General features: G+C 48.2%; 4 protein-coding genes across 4 annotated transcripts; 1 reads left to right on the top strand and 3 right to left on the bottom strand.

Moving 5' to 3' along the window:
• Positions 1 to 583: 583 nt before the first annotated feature.
• Positions 584 to 4,407, bottom strand: Pmar_PMAR002019 (hypothetical protein; the record flags this gene model as incomplete). The annotated part of the gene is made up of 6 exons (XM_002765438.1): positions 584 to 1,000; positions 1,050 to 1,245; positions 1,315 to 1,488; positions 1,534 to 1,706; positions 1,752 to 1,937; positions 2,986 to 4,407. 6 exons carry the CDS (start codon positions 4,405 to 4,407, stop codon positions 584 to 586), a joined length of 2,568 nt encoding a protein of 855 aa, XP_002765484.1.
• A 1,452-nt stretch (positions 4,408 to 5,859) lies between these two features.
• Positions 5,860 to 7,620, bottom strand: Pmar_PMAR002018 (hypothetical protein; the record flags this gene model as incomplete). The annotated part of the gene is made up of 1 exon (XM_002765437.1): positions 5,860 to 7,620. The coding sequence occupies one exon, from the start codon at positions 7,618 to 7,620 to the stop codon at positions 5,860 to 5,862; it is 1,761 nt and encodes a 586-aa protein (XP_002765483.1).
• A 5,825-nt stretch (positions 7,621 to 13,445) lies between these two features.
• Pmar_PMAR002017 (nad dependent epimerase/dehydratase, putative) lies at positions 13,446 to 15,851 on the bottom strand (the record flags this gene model as incomplete). Its single annotated transcript, XM_002765436.1, has 1 exon — positions 13,446 to 15,851. One exon carries the CDS (start codon positions 15,849 to 15,851, stop codon positions 13,602 to 13,604), a length of 2,250 nt encoding a protein of 749 aa, XP_002765482.1. The 3' UTR covers positions 13,446 to 13,601.
• A 3,773-nt stretch (positions 15,852 to 19,624) lies between these two features.
• Positions 19,625 to 21,210, top strand: Pmar_PMAR002016 (exosome complex exonuclease rrp45, putative; the record flags this gene model as incomplete). The annotated part of the gene is made up of 8 exons (XM_002765435.1): positions 19,625 to 19,703; positions 19,748 to 19,934; positions 19,978 to 20,062; positions 20,108 to 20,212; positions 20,465 to 20,605; positions 20,656 to 20,805; positions 20,851 to 20,934; positions 20,992 to 21,210. 8 exons carry the CDS (start codon positions 19,625 to 19,627, stop codon positions 21,208 to 21,210), a joined length of 1,050 nt encoding a protein of 349 aa, XP_002765481.1.
• Positions 21,211 to 21,435: the final 225 nt, after the last annotated feature.

The following is a 21,435-nucleotide window of genomic DNA, read 5'->3' as shown; positions in this document are numbered from 1 at the left end:
ACTAGAGATGCACGACCATACCGTCTCGAAATAAAGCAGGGGATCAAGATAATTGGATACGCTTGTTCCACGCGACCTGCGGTTCGCAATGCGACCAGCATCTGTTGAGCATCTACCTCTTGTTTCAATAGAGAGATGAAATCCAAGAGGTCCCCTCAACGGAAACTTGACTACTCCAACACTGTCAAGACCAGAAACAAAATCCGAATCTTTCAAGTGTCATGCTCATCGCTATATTTCACAATCAAGGAGTTAATGAACTTGAATTCATCCGAGTTTATTCTGTCCATGGCAATTCGCAACTTAGCGCATATTTGCTGCAGTGTACCCTCGTCTATCACGAACAAGCTGCGGAATAGCTCTCGACCTGCCAGTCTGACGAGGCATTCACTGCCATTGCCGAGTCGATTGCATAATCGAGAATCCTCAATACAAGTTGCTAGATTCATAATAGCTTCCACTGATAGCCATTGAACTCGAGAAATATGATCGGCCAGCCGCCTCTGGAGTGACTCTGAAGCACTCGTTGAGATCCCACTCAGTAAACTGATGAAAGAATATCACTTAGCGACTGCTGAGGGAATCACCTGAGACACTGGATGAGCGCCGGCGGGCTCAAGGCGCCGATATCCTCGTCCACAACTCTTCTATTCAGCACCTCCAAAAGCTCGGCCGCCTCCAGTTTAGTTGTGGAGAGAAGAACGCATAGGTTTTCCAGGGCGAACCCATCGAAGCAAAGACGATCTTCCGCAGTAATGATATCCTTTAATTTCCACTCGATCCAGCGACGCATGGCCTCAGTGTCTTCCTCTTGTAAGGCTTGGTTGAGCCTCCAAAGCGCCGTGTAGAAAGCGAAGATCTCCCTTGCCAATTCGGCCATCTCCGTACATTCCAAGCGCTTCAACTGCCAGAAGAATCCCTTCAACAAGTCGCTACTGGATTCGTGGGCTCCTATTGTAGCCAGGTGAGATGTGGAGTGTGTCAATACCCAAAACGGCACCTGTGGATATAATAGAACTTGCCATGGCCATTCACAACCTGCAAGCTACTTGATTCATATAGTCCGATAAGATGTTGACGGAAACGTTCAGGACAGCATGGCCACTTCCGCCCGTGACAGCGTAGGCATGAAGGAAGACGGGCAATCTCGTGAGAGAGTCGGCCAGGTTAGAGTGCTGTCGGCCGTACTCGACTTCCAGTTCTCGGGCTGCTGTATCGAGCACCGCCATTATGAAACCACGGTACCTTCCAAAGAGAGTCCATGAATAAGGGACATGTGTATCCCAGAGGAGGTATCGAAGGAGCGGTACTCACTGTGGTCTGTAGTTCTTCACTGCTGCTACGAGGGGAAGATCCATACGCTTCCACTGATTACTATGCCTTCGTTTGAGCCGGTCGAATGCCTTCTCTAGGAACTTGTCACGGGCCGCACACAGCTCCACATCTTGCAGAACACCCACTGGGGTCGAGATAAACCCTACCGAATGCCTGAAGACCACATGTAGAAGCATATGTATGAACAATGGCGCTCACACAAGGCCTGGGAGGTCGGTAATCTCGGACATGTGTTCCTCAAGGTATGCCAGCATGTCCAGACACATCGCTGGATCTGGAGTCGATCCCTCATCACGATAGGACCCCACAAGAGCCCTTAGCACTCGAGCTACCTCATTGGGGTCTCGCCAAGACCTCCACGATTTGCCCACCTGCAAACTTCAGTGAGTGACAGCCCTAGTTGTGCAGAATCCTACCATAGAGTTAGCTTCCTGCAACTTGGGTCGCCCATGAAGGCCGTTCGTGATGCCACCCGCCCTCAGCTGTTGTACGAGTTTTTCCGAATCCTTCCCGACGCCTGTCGCTCGAGTTACCCGTTTAACAGACGCAGCATGCCGGAGGAGTCGACCAACTCTCATTTGAAACTCGTCAAGTGGAGCGAACTGATGGCGCAATATCGTACGAACCGGCTCCCACAACACCCCACAGTGCAGCAAACTGCAACATCTATATAGAATAGCACAATGCCCAACTCGTATCACTAGCGACATAGGATTTCGCCATAACAATAGTGATCTGAAGTTCAGACTTTGAACCAGTACACCTTCTGCTTACTACTGGCTGACACAATGACCACACTTCTTGAGCCCGCACGAACAACCCCATCGGTGACTAGGTTCCCCAAGACAAACTCGTAAACACAACAGAAGTCTCGATATGGAGAGAAGCGCGAATAGCTCCAATTCTGCCATAAAACGTACAAACCGATTGATAAACGACAACTAAGGTAGCAAGAAGAGCAAGACCAATGGGAGCAAGGAAATTACCACCCACGAGTAAATGACGAAGGAGATTCTCCAAGGAACAATCCTTCACCACCCTACCAAAAGATCAGATAATTATTATGATCGATACAACGGTATCTTGTCGTCATCACATGGCACTAATTACTACACACTGATACAACACATTTAGCGCACGCACTTACGTGCTGATCGTGATGATGATGATAATGATGTTGACCAACTATTACAAATATCAAGTATTAGCACGGAATAGGCAGTAGCCTAGTGGATCCTCGGTTTCATAGACAATTTCCCACAATGGAGACACTAACATGCTTGCAACAACTCAGCAGCTCACAAAATGTAAGTACACCTGTAGGAATCTGGAGAAAACCGGCATAAAAATTACTCAGCCTCTCGAGACAATACCACGACTAGTGATACTGAGAGAAGCTATTGACTAGACGTATTACGACTCAAACAGAGGAGAAGAGCACAGTAATAGTAATCATAAAAAGAGGGACTAACTAGCCTTATTAACTCAGCCCGCTGAATGCACTTACTGGCATTATCAGACAATAATATGGCAGTTCAATGAACTAGAGTCCGCAGACTACTCGGTGTCCGAACGGACAACATCACTCGGAGTGCTGCTATTATGTGAGTGATTGGACAATGATGATAACGACGAGATCCGATTACCAACATCATCATAAAACTCTCCTTCTTCGTGTTGCTGCTGCTGCACTTTAGTAGTAGTAGCAGGGGCCTGATCAGCAGGTCTCACGAACGGCCTGACCTCGATAGGCCATCCTCTCACAATATGCACACCATCAACATCTAAGACGCGGCGGACTTCCTCAGGGGTGGACATCACCACAAAGCCCATAGAGCTCGGTCGTGGGCCACGAATGATACCGCCAGGGCCCGGACGAGGCTTGGCCCGCATAGGTAGTAGCACAACATCACGTACATGACCATATTTAGAGAAGTACTCCCTTAGAATATGCCTAGCCTTGAAGCCCAACTTGTGCACCTTCCGCACAGTAAACACCCTCTTCTCATCAGCTTCGGTCTTAACCTGCAACGCTTCTAGTAAGTTCATCTTCGGTGGAGTCGTTGGTGACACCGGTTGGTGATAGCTCAAAGCACCAGAGCTCGATCTCCGTTGCTGCTGTGGCGCATCCCAGCTACCACTGTAGCCACCATGAGAAGCGCCTAAATGTGACGACAAGCCATAATAACGAGAGGGAGCCGACACTTGATGTTCCAACAGCCCTGGAGGTGGTGGAGCTACCTCGGACATGCTAGCGTCGTCAGGCAACAACGTATCAACAGCAGCAGTCATCGCCCGAGATCTCGATGAAAGCACACCATAGCTTGGTGACGATGAACCAACACCGTTGTTCAAGGCAGCAGCGTAACTAATGCTACCATGCCGACTGTTAGTAGGGTTAGAGCCGACACTACTAAGGGTGCGAATTCTCAAACGCATCACTTCATTCTCGAGCTCGAGCTGCCTTCTTTTCTCCCGTTCTTCTTCAAGCTCCTTCTGAGCGTCCACGAAGGCAGAAAGGACTTTACCCATCATATCATCAACCACCTCTCCAGAGGAGTCACCAGCGGTCGAACCACCGAAATCACCAGAGCAATGAGGCTCAGCGACAGCGCCGTTGTTAAAGTTGTCAGCATAGGAGAATTCACCATCAGCTGAAAAACCACGACCACGATCATCATGGTAGTCCTCAAAAACGCTGTCACTGAGTGCAGACAAATCTAAACTAGGGTGATGTAGGGCAGGTACTCCACCGACGGGACCGTCATTGTCACTCTCGGGCTCACCGGAAACGCCGTCCAAGTAGTCCAAGGAAGGCAGCAATCGGTTAAGGACGTCGTTGAGCTCTTCATGGTTCACGACATTGTCGAAATGCATAGCGTCATCATCATAGTTATCAAAGTTAACATGTCGTGGTGAAGAACTGTTAGCTGTCGAAGCAACCGTAGGAGACACGAAGCTCTTTGGCTCTCGATAGGTCTTCGGAGGGGTAGAGTGATGGAGTCTAGACTCGTCGAGGGAATTATTCAATACGGACGGGCCAGTAGTTACTGTCGCAGCATTATCAACCATCATTTAAAGTATGGACACGGTTATGTGTAAGTGTATATAAAACTACCAAAAAACGACCGTCAAAACCCAATCAGTTCAAGAATTTTTGAAGCGAAATTTCGAACCAACACACAACTTTAAGAAAGACAGGAAATAGTTTTCTAGCGCAAAGCGCCGCGACTGCATCTTCGAGCTAGAACCACACCACTGTCACAAGTTCAGCCAAGTTCGAAGTGTTGTCTCCATTGAACAAGCTATATGTACCCTGTGGAAGCTGACGAGTTAACCGCTATGAAAATCCGTTTTATTCGCGTTGAAGGTCGACACTCAGTACCGACATTTTGTGGATCTTGCTCGTGTGATTTTCCAAAGACGGCTGAGCGGGCAAGAGCTGCACGCGTGCACAAAGTGATTACATTCACGTCAAATCGCAAATTAGAAAAACAACGTGTTGGTTACTAACTCGAAAAAAATAACGTTCAGATGCGGGCATATTTCTTACTAACGCAGTTGATTCACCTTATCGATCAGGAGTGCGGTGACCAGTGCTTCAAGTTCATTGGTTTTCACCCTCCCGAGCTGCCGATAAGCTGTACTGTGTATTCGCCCTAATTTGTACCAAGCCGGGCTGATCTTCGGAATATTCTGGCTTTCCGAAATTTCCCGTTACTCACGCTTGGATAGGGTTAAGGTACGGACATTCATAAAGCGGTGATACGGCTCGTTTGGATGTGAGAATTCACGGGCCGTAGACTGTTTTGTCCCAGCGACCGAATTCACTGTGGAAATATACATAAAGTTCGTTATAGTAGTCTGGTACTAGGAGATCCCACGCGATGTTTATTCATGTGATTCAGTCGATGGAGGGTTAATCGGACGGAATGTGGGAAGTCATGAAGTTGAGCGGGTTCAATTAAACCGACAGAATGTTCCCGCGAGGAATTACTCTCATCGGAAGACTGATATAGTCACTGCCAGCTGATACCCGAGCCGTTTGAGTACCGTGAGGCAACTCTGGACTTGTTACCGTCCCGCTATCGACCGTGTCGATGAGAGAAACGTGTGGTGACCGGCAACACGAGATTTCAATGGCTCCTCGGAAAGTGACAGCTACGCCTCTTGGAATAACAATCATAATTGTCTCGAGCGCTCTTAAGAGCCTCACTGCAAGCAGAAACGTTGATGAGGCCCCGGAACAGATGTAAAGTCTCTGGTATGTTCACAATAGCGACAATATAACAAGGTGACAATGGTTATATGCGAGAATAACAAGCAAGCGGTGAATCGTTCATCTATCGATGGAGCTTGATGAAGACCTACGTTTCTTACGGTTTCCTGTTGACGAAGTAACGAATGACATTCTAACTACTGAATCAACACGGTAATGTTGCTAACGAGTATGCTGGATCATTCGTCCATGTTTTCATAACACCAAGTTACAGTATGATACAGAATCGTACTTCATGCTACATTTCAGCGCATGACATCTTGGCAGACCATTCCGACAGTTTCGTTGCCCATCGTATAGCAATTACCACCGTGCCATGTGGCGTTCTTCTCGCCTATCCACTTGAAGTCGAAGGAGAACGTCATACCAGCGTTGGAGTATTGAAGGTCTATATAGTGTGTCATGAGGCAGATTTGCATGGCGAGAAATGGCCAGAAAAACTGATAGCTGAGCCGTAGAGCAATAAATACGACTGATTCATTCAACCATCGTTTCATAACTATGATGAGCAGTACAAAAAGAGACCCCTCGGCCACGATGTCGATCAATAATCTTCGAATGCCACGCATGAACTCTTCGTCTGTCATATTCCAGAATGTGTCGTGGAGCTTGGGATTGGAGTAACGCAGTAGAAGCGAACAAATCAGGTATTGTATGGGAGCCAAGATCTCAACAACTTCTTTGCAGATAGCGACAGTCATGATTGAAAGAGTACACCCCGAGGCACCATCCTTCATGTCAGCCATTGTTTCCATGTTCACGCCGGTCAGCATGTCCCCAAGTATTTCGAAAACACTGCTCCGACGGGAGGACACATTGGAGCCTCGCCTTCCTCTCGCTTGGCCGTCAATGATATCAGCAGCATCAGACGACACGCTATTTCTATGAGAAGGAATCGACCTTCTTCCCGGGTCCGCAACCACTAACCCTTGAGGAACAAGGAGGCTTGATGGTCTTGCACGAGGAGGCGACATGATCCTCTCCAAGTCACGATCAACTACCGCACCACATTCACCAGTAGCAAGATGATCGGCTGCCGTGTATTGCGCTCGATCACGATCTCTCATAGGACAATCATGTTCGGGAACGTCTACGCCGTCCTGCTCAGGCAAACGCAGATGACCAGAAATACTGGGAGGTCTTTCTACGACATCGGCACAGATGCCGGTATGTTCGGAATGATCACTCAGCTGACACGAATATACGCCCAGTTTCAGAAACTGACCGTCGCTGTTCTCATCAGCCGTCTTGGCGCCGGTGGAGCTATCAGAAGGACGCTTCGGGATCACGAGTGTCGAAGACTTCGGATCAGAATCATTCGATTTCTCTGCAGTGCCACCTAATCTCAGTGACCCAGCGGGGTCACCTGTGGTGGGTAGACATATATCGACCACTTCATTCAGCGAAACCTGGTTTATAGCCTGATAACTACAGTAAAGATAGTAGAGGTTCTCCGTCAGATCTAATGCAATCATCAACATGGCCAGCCAGATCTCACTGACAGCGCTAATGACGGAGGATATGAAGAACTCATAAGCATACATCGCGAATAGCACGATCATAGGATAGCAATCGACGCAGTACAGTCTTGCGTAGTATTTGGCAACTTTCTCGAAGACTATACGGAATAAGTAGAATGAGAGGAAAATCCAGAACTTTAAAAATCCATCAAGTTGCAGAGCAGTATAGTAGAGTAGAGGATAGCTGATGCCGAAGACAGCAACACAGCTTCCGATCGATACCAATACCATCGCGATTCTCTTCCTAGACCCCAGTGAGCGCTTATCCTTCGGAAGGTTCTGGTAGATAATCCCAACTATCGCTAATAGTGTAAGACAACCAATGATAGGCATCCACGGTAGAGGCCAGTAAGGAGTGAACGCTGGGATTATACCGAGCCAAAATAGCTGCCAGGTACCCGCGATGAAACCAATTTTGAAGTACTTCCATACACGGCGTTCACCCCAAACGTCGGAGAGGAAGCTATTACTCCACGGAGCGAACATAAAAGAGCATTGGAACCCTAGCAGAAATAGTATAGGTAACCATTGCCATACGGGGACATCAGTAGGGCCCGAGATTGGTATAATAAATGCTATTAGTGAGACAAGCGGAGCGAAGCAGACGATGAATGCCGTCTGATAGAGCTCAACGTGTGGTACCTAACACACGATAGGATAGAGGAGGTTGAAGCCTGCTGAATAGCTCGTAACGTGGTTATGCTCTCTGCAGTAACCGAAACTTAGCTACGTAGGGCCACTGGATCGAGAATGATCTCAGTCCAGTACATAGGAGCGATCTCCGCCCACCATCTACCATGCCCAGCATAGCACATGTCATAAGCGAAGAGGCAATATTCGGAAATAATCGATCCCTCATCGAAATCCGACTTGGAGCTCACCGAATCTCTTCGTAAGGCTCCAGAGAGTTCTTGTGAAAACTCTGGAAAGTCAGTGAGGCAATTTCGTGCGGCTTCCAAAGCTTCGGTCACTTTCTCCCAAGCGGCTTCCGCGGTCTCGAGAAAGAATAAGCGGCGTCTCGCCTGAGAGGAGTTGAGGCTCGGCAGTCGGCGATGGTCAGCCATCCAACGGCCCCCATTATTGCAGTTAGGACTCAGAACCGAGCTGGGAGAGAGTACCACTCGACTGCTGGAAATTCCTACCCTCACCCGTGATCCGGGTAGCTCCAAAACGGGTGGCAAAAACTCCCGCACCGAGGATTCCGATCGTGTACCGAACGTGGTCCCCCTGATAGAGAAAGTTGATGATAATCGTGAAAGCGGCAATCTTAGAGAGCCCATGAAGCGATTGGACGGGCTGACGCCCCGGAACGGGATGCTTACGTAATCTGGCCTGGGCAAATATCATCATTGTCGTTAGTAGTAGGCAGATTGATGGAACTCATATTGAGTACTAAGAACAAGCCTGCAGTCGACGACGAACCACTGCATTCACCTGTCATCGGCCTGCATCACGGACGGGAATCGTACCGGGATGCGGAGCCGTGGACAGACCATATGGTGACCAGCCCCGCCGTGCAACAAGAAGGGGACTGGCCTAATATTGATATTTTACAGCAGGCAGATTTGGCAGCGGTTTATCAGGTAAGAACTTGCACTCAGCCGCTCGATCATTTCATTTTCCCGGGCGGTATCACAGATGTACAGAGTCGCTGTCGCCCAAGTGGACATTGAGCTCGAAATGGGTTTCCACACAACCGCGGCTTCGCTCGAACTACGGCACACATCTAGGTCACGTTCCTCTACGACGTGCATTTCACCCGCTGCTTGAAATTGAGTAATGTCACTCGACTTGAAATCCGGTGACTCACGCAACGAAGTACATGTTGCGAGTTTCGTGCTAGTGACAAGATCTGATAATATCTTGCGGTACTCACTAGGGCAACGCAACCTTAGCGTAGTACAACTGACAAGTCATGCATATCAATGGCATCTTCTTCATTCAAGATAACATGCTATCATCGTCGCAGCAATCAGCAGGAATCGCATTCTTGAATTCTTCGTTCCAACTAGCTTCCGTGGAGTATCAGCAAACCTCCTCGATGGTCTCATTCCCAACAGTATAGCAGTTGCCACCATGCCATGTTGCGTTCTTTTCACCAATCCACATGAAGTCGAACGGAACCGTCATGCCAGCATTCGTATATTGAAGGACTATATAATACGTCATCAGAGCCATCTGTGAAGTAAGGAAAGGCCAAAAGAAGCGATACATTAGTCTTAGAAAAATAGATATGATAGATTCATGGTACCATCGCTTCATGAAGGTGATAAGTAATATGAAGACACCAACTTCGGCTACGATATCGATTAACAGCCTACGGATCCCACGCATGAACTCCTCGTCTGTCATATCCCAGAAGGCGTCGTGGAGCTTGGGATTTAGGGAACGTAGAACAACGAAGCAGACTAGATAATGCACAGGAGCGAGGATCTCAACAACTTCCTTGCAGATTGCAATTGTCATGATGGAGAGTGGTCGCCTGATGCTCTCATCTGTCTGAATTATCTCATCATCGCCCATGTTGGTATTGGAGTTCTCAACGATACCGACTGGATCGCTCTTGCTCGAGAACAACGACATTCCACCATGAGAGCCGCTATTAGTTGTTGTCTTCGCGCCATTATTATCGGTAGGCTCTCCTTCCTGAAGCTCAGATTTGGGCAAATTAGTGAAAGAAGACAGCGTGCTCATACTAGAGCCTCGGCGTGGAATGCTACGACGATCCACAGTGACTGGAAGCTCGGCTGAAACCTGCTGTTCCAAGCCGGGAAAGTTAGAACCACTAGTAAGCTCCAGATTCCCAGCCACACTCCCGTCTGTAGATGGTACTATCCGCGAGAAGCTTAGACCATCCTCTTTGACACCACCAACTGCGGAAAGGGTACTGGGATCGGCAATCACGAGAGGTAGCTCCGGCGGCCACGCATCCCTGGGTTGTTTCGAATCGTCTTTCTCTATGTTCTGTGCATCGGATTCTCGGACTTCGAGGGAAGCTGGTCCGTCCGGAGTGTCCTTCCCAATGTCTCCTGGACCAGAAGATCTTCTTACATAGCTACAATAAATATAATATAGGTTTTCGCCAAGGTCCAAAGCGATCAGCAACATGGCCAGCCAGATCTGGGTAACGGAACTGATGACGGAAGCAACGAAGAATTCATAAGCATACATCGCAAATAAAATTATTATAGGATAACAATCAATGCAGTATAACTTGGCATAATGCTTGGCTATTCTCTCAAATCCCGCTCTAAGGAGGAAAAACGATAGAAAAATACACATCTTAAAGAAGCCGTCGTAATTGAGCGACAAATAGTACAGAAGTGGACAGCCAATGGCGAAAATGAAGATGCAATTGCCGATGGTGAAGAACATCATAGTCATATCCTTCCTGGATGCGGCGGAGCGCCTATCCTTCGGGAGCTCATAGTAGACCATAACAACTCCGACCGAAAGTGTTAGGCCGCCAATCACTGGCATCCAGGGTAGAGGCCAATAGGGAGTGAAGGCCGGTACGATACCAAGCCAGAATAGCTGCCAGACACCCGCCATGAGACCTATCTTGAAGTACTTCGCTACACGGCGATCACCCCAAACGTCAGACAGGAAAGTATTAGCCCATGGAGCGAATATGAAGGAGCACTGGATTACAATAAAAAAAAGTACGGGTAGCCACTGCCATACAGGCAAATCCATAGGCCCGGATATCGGCATTGCAAACGTAATAAGGCAGCCAAGCGGGGCGAAGCAGGCCGCGAACGCCGTTGAGTAAAGCTTGAAGGGGGGTATCTTGATTAGGAAAGAAGGCTCCATCCGGGACACGGAGAGCAGAATTTCATAGCGCGTTGAATACCCACCGTGTCACCACGAAGGAATCCAACGAGTTCTGGAGAGTACTCGGGGAAACCTGTGAAGCGCTCGCGAGCGGCAGTCAGAGCCGCAGTCAATTTTTGTGAATATGTTCTACTGCCGTTAGTCGAAGAAGAACGCCTCTGGGGAAGAACCTGAGCTTCAAGCTGAGGCCGGATGATTCATTAAACGCGACTGAGCGTCGCAAGAATGTGATAGTCGATTCGACATACGTTATTCTCTGGTGCAATGGAAGTCTCTAGATGCAGGGACGTGCAGCTTTGTGCAGGCGGCACTTTACCCGAATCAGTCACGAGATCAACACGATCCTTCGACGTCGGTCTAAAAGAATATTTCGTTGATGATTCCGAGAGTGAAGGTTTGAAACTTACGAGGCCAAGGATAGGCCGCCCTCCGGCTCGGGATCAGCAGCTCGGTTGCTCATATAATTTCAAGAACAGGGTCTAATTATTAGTCTATTACACTTTAATAAGACACCAACAATAAGTTCCCCATTGCGACTCGTTTTCCAGGATCGGGCAGTAATTGCTTGTTGGTCAACCATTATAGACAATTCGACGGATTTCGCCGGATGGAATGAGTGCCTTCGCGATCTCTGATGTTAGGAACTCCAAGGTCGCCCATTGACGAGCTTTTCAACACCCGCAAAGCGCCGAAGAATATCACACATAAGCGCTATGGAAGAGAGACATGTGGTCATGCAATTCATAGGACGTAAGAGAGACATTGTCTCCGAGACGGATGCTAACCGAGGCGCGATGTCTCATATCGCTACTAGCAAGGAAGAATATCGCTTGGCTCATGTTTAATCGAAATGCGATGAAATTTCCTCATACCTAGGATGTGAACATACCATCCATCGGGTAGTTTTCGATGAATTCATTGGCAGCTTCCATGATGCAACAGAAACCCATGGTGGTTTACCCACAACTAACTGAGTCTCTGGAACCAATCATCAAGGACTCGACGAGCACTCAAAATACCATGCAGGTGTTGGAGACCGTGTTGATGCGATAGATACGAGCTGCGCTACGATTTACCAACAGTTATAAAATGGCAGGCAAAACCACTAAGAACAGCATCCATTATTGAGCCTATCCGATAAGAAAACGTACTCATCTACTACACTCCTGGAAAATGAAAATATCATATAATGGAATCCATACTGACATTCTGAGAACTCTCATCCATGTCGAGGTTAGAATAGAATCTACATGAGAATCAGATCCATGGATCGCAACTATGCTTTTTATCTCCTCGAGGAAGTTCCATCGTTATTAATCTCATGATTCCTATCTGAGATTTCTCATTCGACTCCTACCATAGGAGGGACTCGAAAGCCGACCTCACGCCAGGTCGACAAGTTCGAGGAGTGCAATGGCCTTATCCACTATATTCAAGCCCGTAAGAAACGCGCCAACGCCCTCCCATCCCCCATCTACAAAAGCGTTGGGGGAACTCCTCGCAGCACCGATTCTATTGTGGTGAATGACATGAGCTTTGTAAAGAGAGACTACATCCCAAATACGGGTGCCCAGTGGGACTTCATACCTCATGTCATGAACGAGGCGGGCAGAGGAGAATACACCTGATAAAAAGGATCCATACTTCGCTCTGAGTCGTATCATTCTCCACGGACAGGACGGCCATTCCACTACAGGGTATGCCTCGGTAGCAACATTTACGCAGACGCGCGGTGTACGGTGTAATACAATCCGGCAATCGCAACTTTTTGCTAATATTGCGGATTTGCCAAATGCTATAATTTCTGACAGTCTCACTTTTTTGCTCTTTTGTATGTTCTGCTTTCTCAGTTACAAAGTAATGCAATTTGAAGTAATTACAAGTAATTTGCTCCTTTGCTATTTTGTAACTGAGCCGTGTACGGTGTAGGACGATCAATATCTTCGGTACCGAAGAACGACTCAACTTTCGACGCATTGATCGAGGACCGGTTTCGTTTAGCGATGTCGATTCCTTCCGGAGGGAATTTACCACTTCGGGACTGACTCATATTTTCAGTGGGAAGCTGAGCTGCTGTTGCTTAGATCGACCGCTTCGATTGCTTACATGATAGATCGCACTCGGGTCTACTCTGGTGCCGCGCTCATGTTGTCGTGACCCGGAAAAACTGGTTATAATGAGGCGTACCATAGATGTCACCCCAGAGAGGCTTAAGGTGACCATACTGAATTAGTCTCATCCAGATCTGCTCACTCGCTTGCCATGAGTCCAGCTTAGACAGTAGCTATCAACACAAGTATTGTTCCTTCTCCTTCACTGTGCCCACGTAATAAAGATTCATATGAGATTGTTCAACAAAACGGATCACAGCGGAAAGACAATCAAAGACCAGATGCTTCACATCAATAGTTATTAACAACTCAACAGCGATCCTATACACGTTGTTATCATTTACGACGATATTGATGTAGAAAACGAGTTGAGATACCATTTACTATCAGTTATCAAATGACAAGTTAAGGGCAGAAGAAACAGCAACCACTACAACTCATCTGATAAGAAAAATAATAATCTGCGACAGCATCGTCAAAAATAGAAGGGAACTATCATATCATGGAACTCGTTCTAATATTCTAGCAAGCCTCAGCCATGTCAAGGATGGAATGGAATTCATCGTGAGCATCAGGTCTGAGAGCCTTCACCCTACTCTTGATCTCATCGAGGAAGTTCCAAGCCAATACAACCACAGTGAGATCAGACTTCTCACTCTGCAGAGCTGTCTTAGGATCATAAACCATCAAGCCCTTGACACCAGGGACCTGAAGGCCAGCTTTCCTCGGGTTATCATCAACAACGTAAGCCAGTTCATTACTGACACCGGCGAAGTTGAGAAGCACAACGGCCTTAGCCGCAGCACCGTAGGCGACGACCTTGCGACCTTCCATCCACCACTCACGAAGGCGTCGAAGGAACCCTTCTGCTCTACTCTTTGCGAAGTCAGCGAAATACTCATAGGCGCCCATGCTGTAGATACCTCTGGCGTCTTCCTTCGCGAGCTCACTCCTAACCGAATCCTCGACTAATTCAATCCTGACACCTTTCCTCAGACAGAAGATATAAGAAGTACCATGGATCCCGGGTTTAGTCACCCGTACGACAGTGAAGTTACATCGCTCCGCCAAGACAACCATCGACTTCGTAGAGAAGAAGGATTGATGCTCGTGATAGATCGTATCAAATTCTCCATTAGCAACAATATCGGCCTGACTAGTCTGTATGTAGAGCCTCGACTCGTCGTTCATAACCTCCGCACAGGCTTCCAAGAACTCAGCTGGCTTAGCAACGTGAGCGAAGACATTCTGCGCGGTGACAGCATCGACTAAACCAATCTGTCTAGCAACTTGAGGCGACCAATAATCACAGATAGCACGATGGCCCTTCTTGATAGTCACCTCACCCATAAGATTCACAGCTGGATCAACACCAACAGTCTTCCATCCGACTTGCTTGAAGTAGTCGAGTAAAGTTCCGTCATTACAGCCAACGTCGAGAACAACACCAGTCTTGCCAACATCCTTCGTAACCATATCAGCGAACCACTCCGAGTACTTAGCCAAGGTAGTAGAAGTACCCGACACGTAGACATAGTCACGGAAGAGGATATCAGGATTGACGATATGAGCCAACTGGAGATGCCAACAATGCTCGCAGACCTTCACTTGGAGAGGGAACGACTTCACACCCTCTACATCAACAGGATGGAAGCTGTTAGCAGGCGGCTGCCTACCCAAGTCGAGTACAAGCTTCAGACCAGACTGACCACAGCAACGGCATTCAGTGACCTCGGTACACTCAAAGGCCTTGGCAGTCCTAATTTCAGTGTATCGATCAGCAAGCCGGGGTCTAGCTAAGACAATGTCTTCCCAGTTGTCCCTGATTTCCTGGCAGATGCTCTCAGCGGTGGCGACAAACTTGAACGAAGGAATGGCTTTGAGGAACTTGTCAGTCGAAACGCAGAAGTCGTAAGTCGTCTTAGTGAACTTCTCGTTGCCTTGAGTACCCGGAACCAACTGCTCACGCACGAGAGGGACGTTGAAGAAGTCAGACACCTTCTTACCAAATTCATAAACTGTATGTTGAACACTCGCGAGGTTGTAGAGACCAGGTTCAGGACGGTGCTCAATGAGAGCTTCAACAGCTCGGCAAAGATCTTCAAGAGCCAACACTGGCCGATGCACATGCTCCACAAAGATACCAACCTTCTTACGAGTGAGAGCGGAATATGCCATAGCATTCACCATAACGTCACTGCGAAGATTCAGCGACCATCCGCACACAGTTCCCATACGGACACCATAAATCTTGTCCTTAGAGCCTCTATGGCTGATATAATACTGGGCTACCAGATCCATAGACTTCTTGCAGATATCATAATAGTTATGGCCCTTGTATTCGCTGTACTCCTCATTGACCATACCAGTAGTGTCACCGTACACACTAGAACTACTTGCATAAATCACAACTTGACCTTCCGGACGCTTAGCACTTAGAAAGCGCGACAAGTTATAGACGCTATTCGAAATAGAACCAAAAGCATCCGAACAGGAGCGGACAGACGGATTGCCAGCCATAAGAATAGCAACATCTTTGTCTTGGTTCTGAGCCTCATAATCACAGTCATCCCTGCTCGCATACACTATCTCCTCAATGCCAGCCTCCTTCAGAGCAACCAAGATCTGCGAATTGTCATGATCAACCACAGTAACATGACAACCAATATGATGCATATACAGGGCAAGACGACTTCCAATGAAGCCAGCACCACCATAGATGATAACTCTCAATCCCTTAGAGGGCGCAGGCTTAGAGAGGGCGGCCAGCATATCCGAGAGACCTCAGAAACCAATATTAAACTGAAAGTGAATAAGTATCTGAGCGTTACGATCTCATTCGAGGGCATTGATAACTTAACGATAGCATGCAACTACATACTGGTCAAACCTCGCTGGGAACTCCTGATTTTATGGGAATGTACGATGTACACAGTCAAGGAAGTTGCTTCAAACGACACCACAATTGAACACTTCTCTCCCGACACGCACCGCGCTAGATTCATCGGCGCGCCAGAGCGACATGCACACAATGGCGACTCACGCGCTAGAAAAATTATCAAGATTCTTGAGTTGCCAACTCCATGTTCCAGCGCTTACTCACTTCCATTCACTGCGAACACACGATAAGGAAAGTGGTCGCGATAGGGACGCGAATTAACGAACATTCGTCTATTCGGGACTAGATTGGAAACGTGCTGCCTTGTTATGACGAAGAATGGAAGCGCGAACACCACTTCGCTTTAGTACAGGAACCAATTCAATGGATCATTCGTCACGGAATTAAGACTTCTCAGTGATCTGAAACGAAGTGATCCATGAAAACCAGTCTATCTAACCGCTTGTGATATCCATGTAGTTCGCCACTCCGAGCATGTACTGAACACGGAACGATTTGCCACAATCAACTAGCAATGCTAGTCTAGCATCTACTATAGACATCATGAGAACAACTCTGTATCGAAACCAGTATTCCATGCTTTGGTGGTGGTCTCGTAATCATTCTACTATCCTTTCGGAAAAGGGAACTATTTACCCCAACGAAGATGAGGATATTCAGTTCAATGAAGCACTGATATTCGTATCCATGTGGATAACTGCGACCCGGGTAAGAATGAAATGTGGCTGACGACGCTGGAGTCGACAACGAGTGACCATCTACTGCTTCCAGTCTGTCTCGGCTGCAGTCAAAGGCTTGTCTCTCAAGGTGTGAGCACAACCGATCTCGGGGATCTATCGTCGCCGCATACTGCCGATGGGAACTCGAGAAGGCCTGTCTCTGTCGAATCGGAGCTCGACCGCACAGGATGCTCGAACGCTCCTTGGGGTATCACTTCCAGTAACTGCGACAGATCCCATCGAGTAATCGAGACAATGAGTGAACGTTCTACCTGCGAATCTAGCAGCACATTCGCCTCGGAGTTTCGACTCGAAACTTTCGAGGGCATAAACCCATTCGCATCAGGGAATAATCCCAATGTCGACTTATATCACCCAAAGACGACTAACCGATCTTCACGATACTGTGAATCACTCGGACAGATGTGCGGATTTCGGCATGAAGATTAGAATCTCCAAAGCAGCAAGAACATGAGGCTGACTGTGCTATTGTGGCATTTGAGTATTGTTCTGCAGTCTCTCTAGCGCTAGTTGCATGACGTATCAGTCGTCGCTGTATTACTGTAATCGCGATCTGCTACGTTTGCTGACCGTCGTACTTCTCTGCTACGATATCAGGTGGTTATTGGGTGTTCTGCTCACTTGACGAAATCTGCACAGACCCTGTGCAGATGTCGCCAAGTGGGCAGACTCTGTGCCACAGAGTCAGAGCGAGCGAGCCATCGCGTGACGCGCCAAGTCCATGTTAACTGGCCATCGACAAGAAGTTGTCACAATGTGTTGAGTTGCTGGATTGGGGAGATGCTGCCTTTCACCAACTCCATGTAGGTTTTCATATCCCCTAGCTCTAGTCACGTGGGGTAGAGTTATATGCTCGTAGCAGTTGATGACACCTTATCGAGGACGAAGGATTGCACAGTAACGAGACTTCTTGCCTACTGTCGATACCTAAGTACAGACCAATAACATACATTCGATCCGGATATGATGGCAGTCTACATCCCTTTAGAGATGTTGTGGACGACCAGAGGGAAACTCAAGGATGAACCACTGCAGGTATGCTCATGCTCATGCTAAGCAATCACAATGACTTTGACGAAAGCCCGTTCAACTATTCCTGACCTGGTCAGGCTCGATGGGGTGTAAAAAATCTTCTGGACCAGAAGATCCACCAGAAGGTGAATTGTGCAGCAGAAGTCAGTACTAACAGGGAAGGGTCGATCCCCTATCGCGACTCTCCTGGGAACCTAGAGTACGTACAGTGTACAGGAGAGATTCATGATGAACCGTCACACAGTCGCAGGACCACTACATCAGCAGATAGCTGACTCCTATGATTTGAGAAACGTGTTCGTAGCACGCAGGTCGCCAGACTACCGATCTACACCCCTCCACAAATTCTTACTATGTCAAGTTTTTCGACTCATGCGTTATCACCCGGACGAGTACGGTGCTGACACTCAGGTAGATATGTTCTCATGTCTCACACGGAATGACCTCTGAGGTTCAGGACTTAACTCTCCGTAGTTGGTGCAAATTCACCTGGAATTCGTTGACAATGTATGAGTCGAAGAGCTGGACATGCTGAGAGTTCATGAAGGAGTGTATACTCGTATGACCTCGTACATTACCCTTAGATGTACGATTATCGTTGCTTGCACTCCGTGGCTTCTCCTCGGGCACTGTTTTCAACTGCTGTAACGATTCCCTCGTCTTTCGGTTTTACGACGTCAATATCAGATACTGAACGGCACAACAAGTCAAAATAGCACCGAACTACGCTGATTCAACGGTCAGCCAAATAGACACCGAAAACCTTGGATTTCTGCAAGCTATATTACCTACCATCCGCCACTCAGCTACCGTGGGAGCTAACAGGGACTGATCCGAGTGATCCTCATGAATGTCATTTGACGATTGCGAAGGGGGATCTGGTCAAACGTCTATGAACGACTTTCGTCAGTCAAACCACTCTAGTACCATCCGCGGCGTCACTTCCATCCACTCTCTCATCGTTGGCCGCCGTGATTGACATGTGCTGTCTTATCGGTCTCCACCACCAACGGAGAGGCAGCAGTGCCAAAACCTCATAGAGTACCATACTATCCATCGATCGCGTTCCTACCTCCCGTCGCACGATCTATAGTAGCCGTGGACAGAGAAGCAGCCAGTGACGATTTCACCTATATAACCTCAAGAAGAACATAAGACGGACTTTTGCGATGAAAGTGCGCAACCAGACTTGCGTTCTTAGCGAAGCGACGCATTGCAGCGGCCTAACCCGACATCCTTGTATACATTCCTGGAAGCGAGGAGGCCATTAGCCGATCGGCGCCGACATCTGTCGACTAGTCAATTTTTGATGCTGGGAAGCGAGGCATGATTCTATCCAGTTGGAGATAGAGGAAGATGTTCCTCGAGTATGGAATCGCGGCCCCGAGGTAGTGGCATAGGGGCCCCGTTTTATAGTAATATCATTGCGATTCCTACAGCGTGGCATAGTAGTCCCGAATTTGTGGCTCATATTGTGGCATAGCGACCCCACACAATGACCCGGACATAGCGACTCAATCAGCGCCATATCTGCATCGAAATCTTAGCGAATTCGTTGGGGAGGTCGGCTCCCATGGGAAAGGCAGGGGGTTCAAACCTCGTTGGTACATATGCTCAGTGAGCATATGTACCAACGAGGGTGGCTCACAGGCATTGCTCACATATGATATACATGTGAGCACGTAGACATGTGGGGAACCGGAGACGCCCTTACAAGTTGTGAGAGCCTGATCGTAGGTTACTATCCTCTAGATTGATTGATGCCGCTTTACTGAACTATGTCCCTCACTCTGTCTGATGAGATATTCTTAAGCCAGAACCTATTCCATACGGGCACACGTGCAGATGGGAGGAGCGCGTTTGAGTTTCGGACAATGGACATCCGGCTAGGCCCAGCGTTGGGTCAGGCTGAATGCTCTATCGGCAAGACTCGAATAAGGGCTGTTGTTACTGGTAGGTGACTCGTGAACCAGTAATTAAGACAGGTTCGGGTTCAGGCCAGCTCACGAGCCCACCGAGCAATCGTCCTAGGGAGGGTCGTCTCAGCATAAACGTAGAAGCAGGCCCAATGGCTGCACCGGCAGTTCTTCCGTCTGGTAACTCGAGTGGTCTCGTTGGGAGCGCCCAAACACCAGAGGGAATATCTCTATGCAATCAACTAGAGCGAATGCTCAAGGGTTCCAAGTGGGTCCACATAGTACCGATATAGTCGAAAGGCTTTTCTCAGCGCAGTGGATGTAGAAGCCCTATGTATCCAGAGTGGTTCCCTGGTGTGGGAACTACGCTTAGATGTGCATGTACTCAGTGACAACGTGAGCCAACACGATTCGTTCATGATTTTTCAGGGTATTTCTCAGGGTAACGTTGGCGACGCGGCCGCCATAGCAAGCATCGTAGCACTACGCCACTACAGACGAGCTGAAGTGTCTGTTGTGAACGGGGAAATCATCTACAAGCCTGATGTACGTCTGATGGGGGAAGCTCTTCGCCGTACAAGTGTTGCTCAGTTAGATCCAATACCGTTGTCGGTGCATCACATGCCAATACCCGTCACTTTCGCCTCAATACCATCATCACTTGGTGAGAATCCACTGTTGCTAGCCGACCCTAGCGGTCTAGAAGAACGTCTTCAAGGTGATGGCGGCCAGTTAGTGGTAGTACCAGCTCTACTCATATTTCAACCAGAATCGACCATAAATTACGGCGCGTAGTAGGTTGTCATGAACCAATATGGAGAACTGTGTGGCGCACTCAAGTCCGGAGGAACATCACTCATGTTGCATAGAGACCTCATACCAGCTATCTGTCTGGCTACGGCTCGAGTGAAAGAAGTCACCGCTCTAATCAATGAGAAGGTAAGCTCATCCAACGCTACTTCAACGAAATATTCCACGTGCTATCTCAGCTAGCCATAGATGAGCATACCCGCTTCGACGTACACAAAGCTGACATCCATCATAAATACGCCTCTTCTGGACTGGCGATTGATTTTGACAATGATATCTCACCGCAAGAGAGACAACATCGACGAAAACGAAGCCTCGCTCATCTGGCAGTAAGCCTGTCGAATTCTTTACTGCATTAGAAACCGCTGTTAAAGATACCTCAACCCATGGAGCTAGACCTTCCCACAGAGCACCGAGCTACTACTGACTCCAGGCCAGCCGGAGACAGTGGTGAGGAGGTACTGCTCGATAATCTTCATAGAGTGATAATCTCACAGAAAAGTTCATCCTTTCAGGAACCCTCTCTGGAACCATCCGAACCGACACCTCCTGATGTCCCCACTGCGACCATGTACAGTACCCAGCAGTCGGATGGTGGTGCCCCTGACGTTGCTGGAGCCATGACGCCGGCACCAACTCTATCAGTGGCAGCATCGGATGATGACGACTTGGATGACCTATCGGCGGCCGTTCTTGTGAAGAAGGCCAAGAAGAAGCGTCGACCTCGGAAGTGATACACTTAGTGACGCAGCTGAGGATTCCAATCTAGCTAGTAAAATGGGGAAGCTCGGAAACAGCCGAGTGAGCATCGAAGAAAGAAATTAATTTTCTGTACAACTCCAGGAATTGTGTTACAGTGCTCTTCTTGTGTTAGGCTAACTCATGGGCAAATCGATCTCGGGACTGTGCCTCTGACGAGCTCGGAGTTAGTACCTCCGATTGCTTCTTCGCAGTCCTGT

The sequence above is a fragment of the Perkinsus marinus genome, assembly GCF_000006405.1.
Source record: "Perkinsus marinus ATCC 50983 genomic scaffold scf_1104296975500, whole genome shotgun sequence".
In the NCBI taxonomy this organism is placed as follows: Eukaryota; Perkinsozoa; order Perkinsida; family Perkinsidae; genus Perkinsus; species Perkinsus marinus.
Note: the sequence above shows the minus strand (reverse complement) of the source record. Positions and strands in the feature narration are given on the sequence as shown.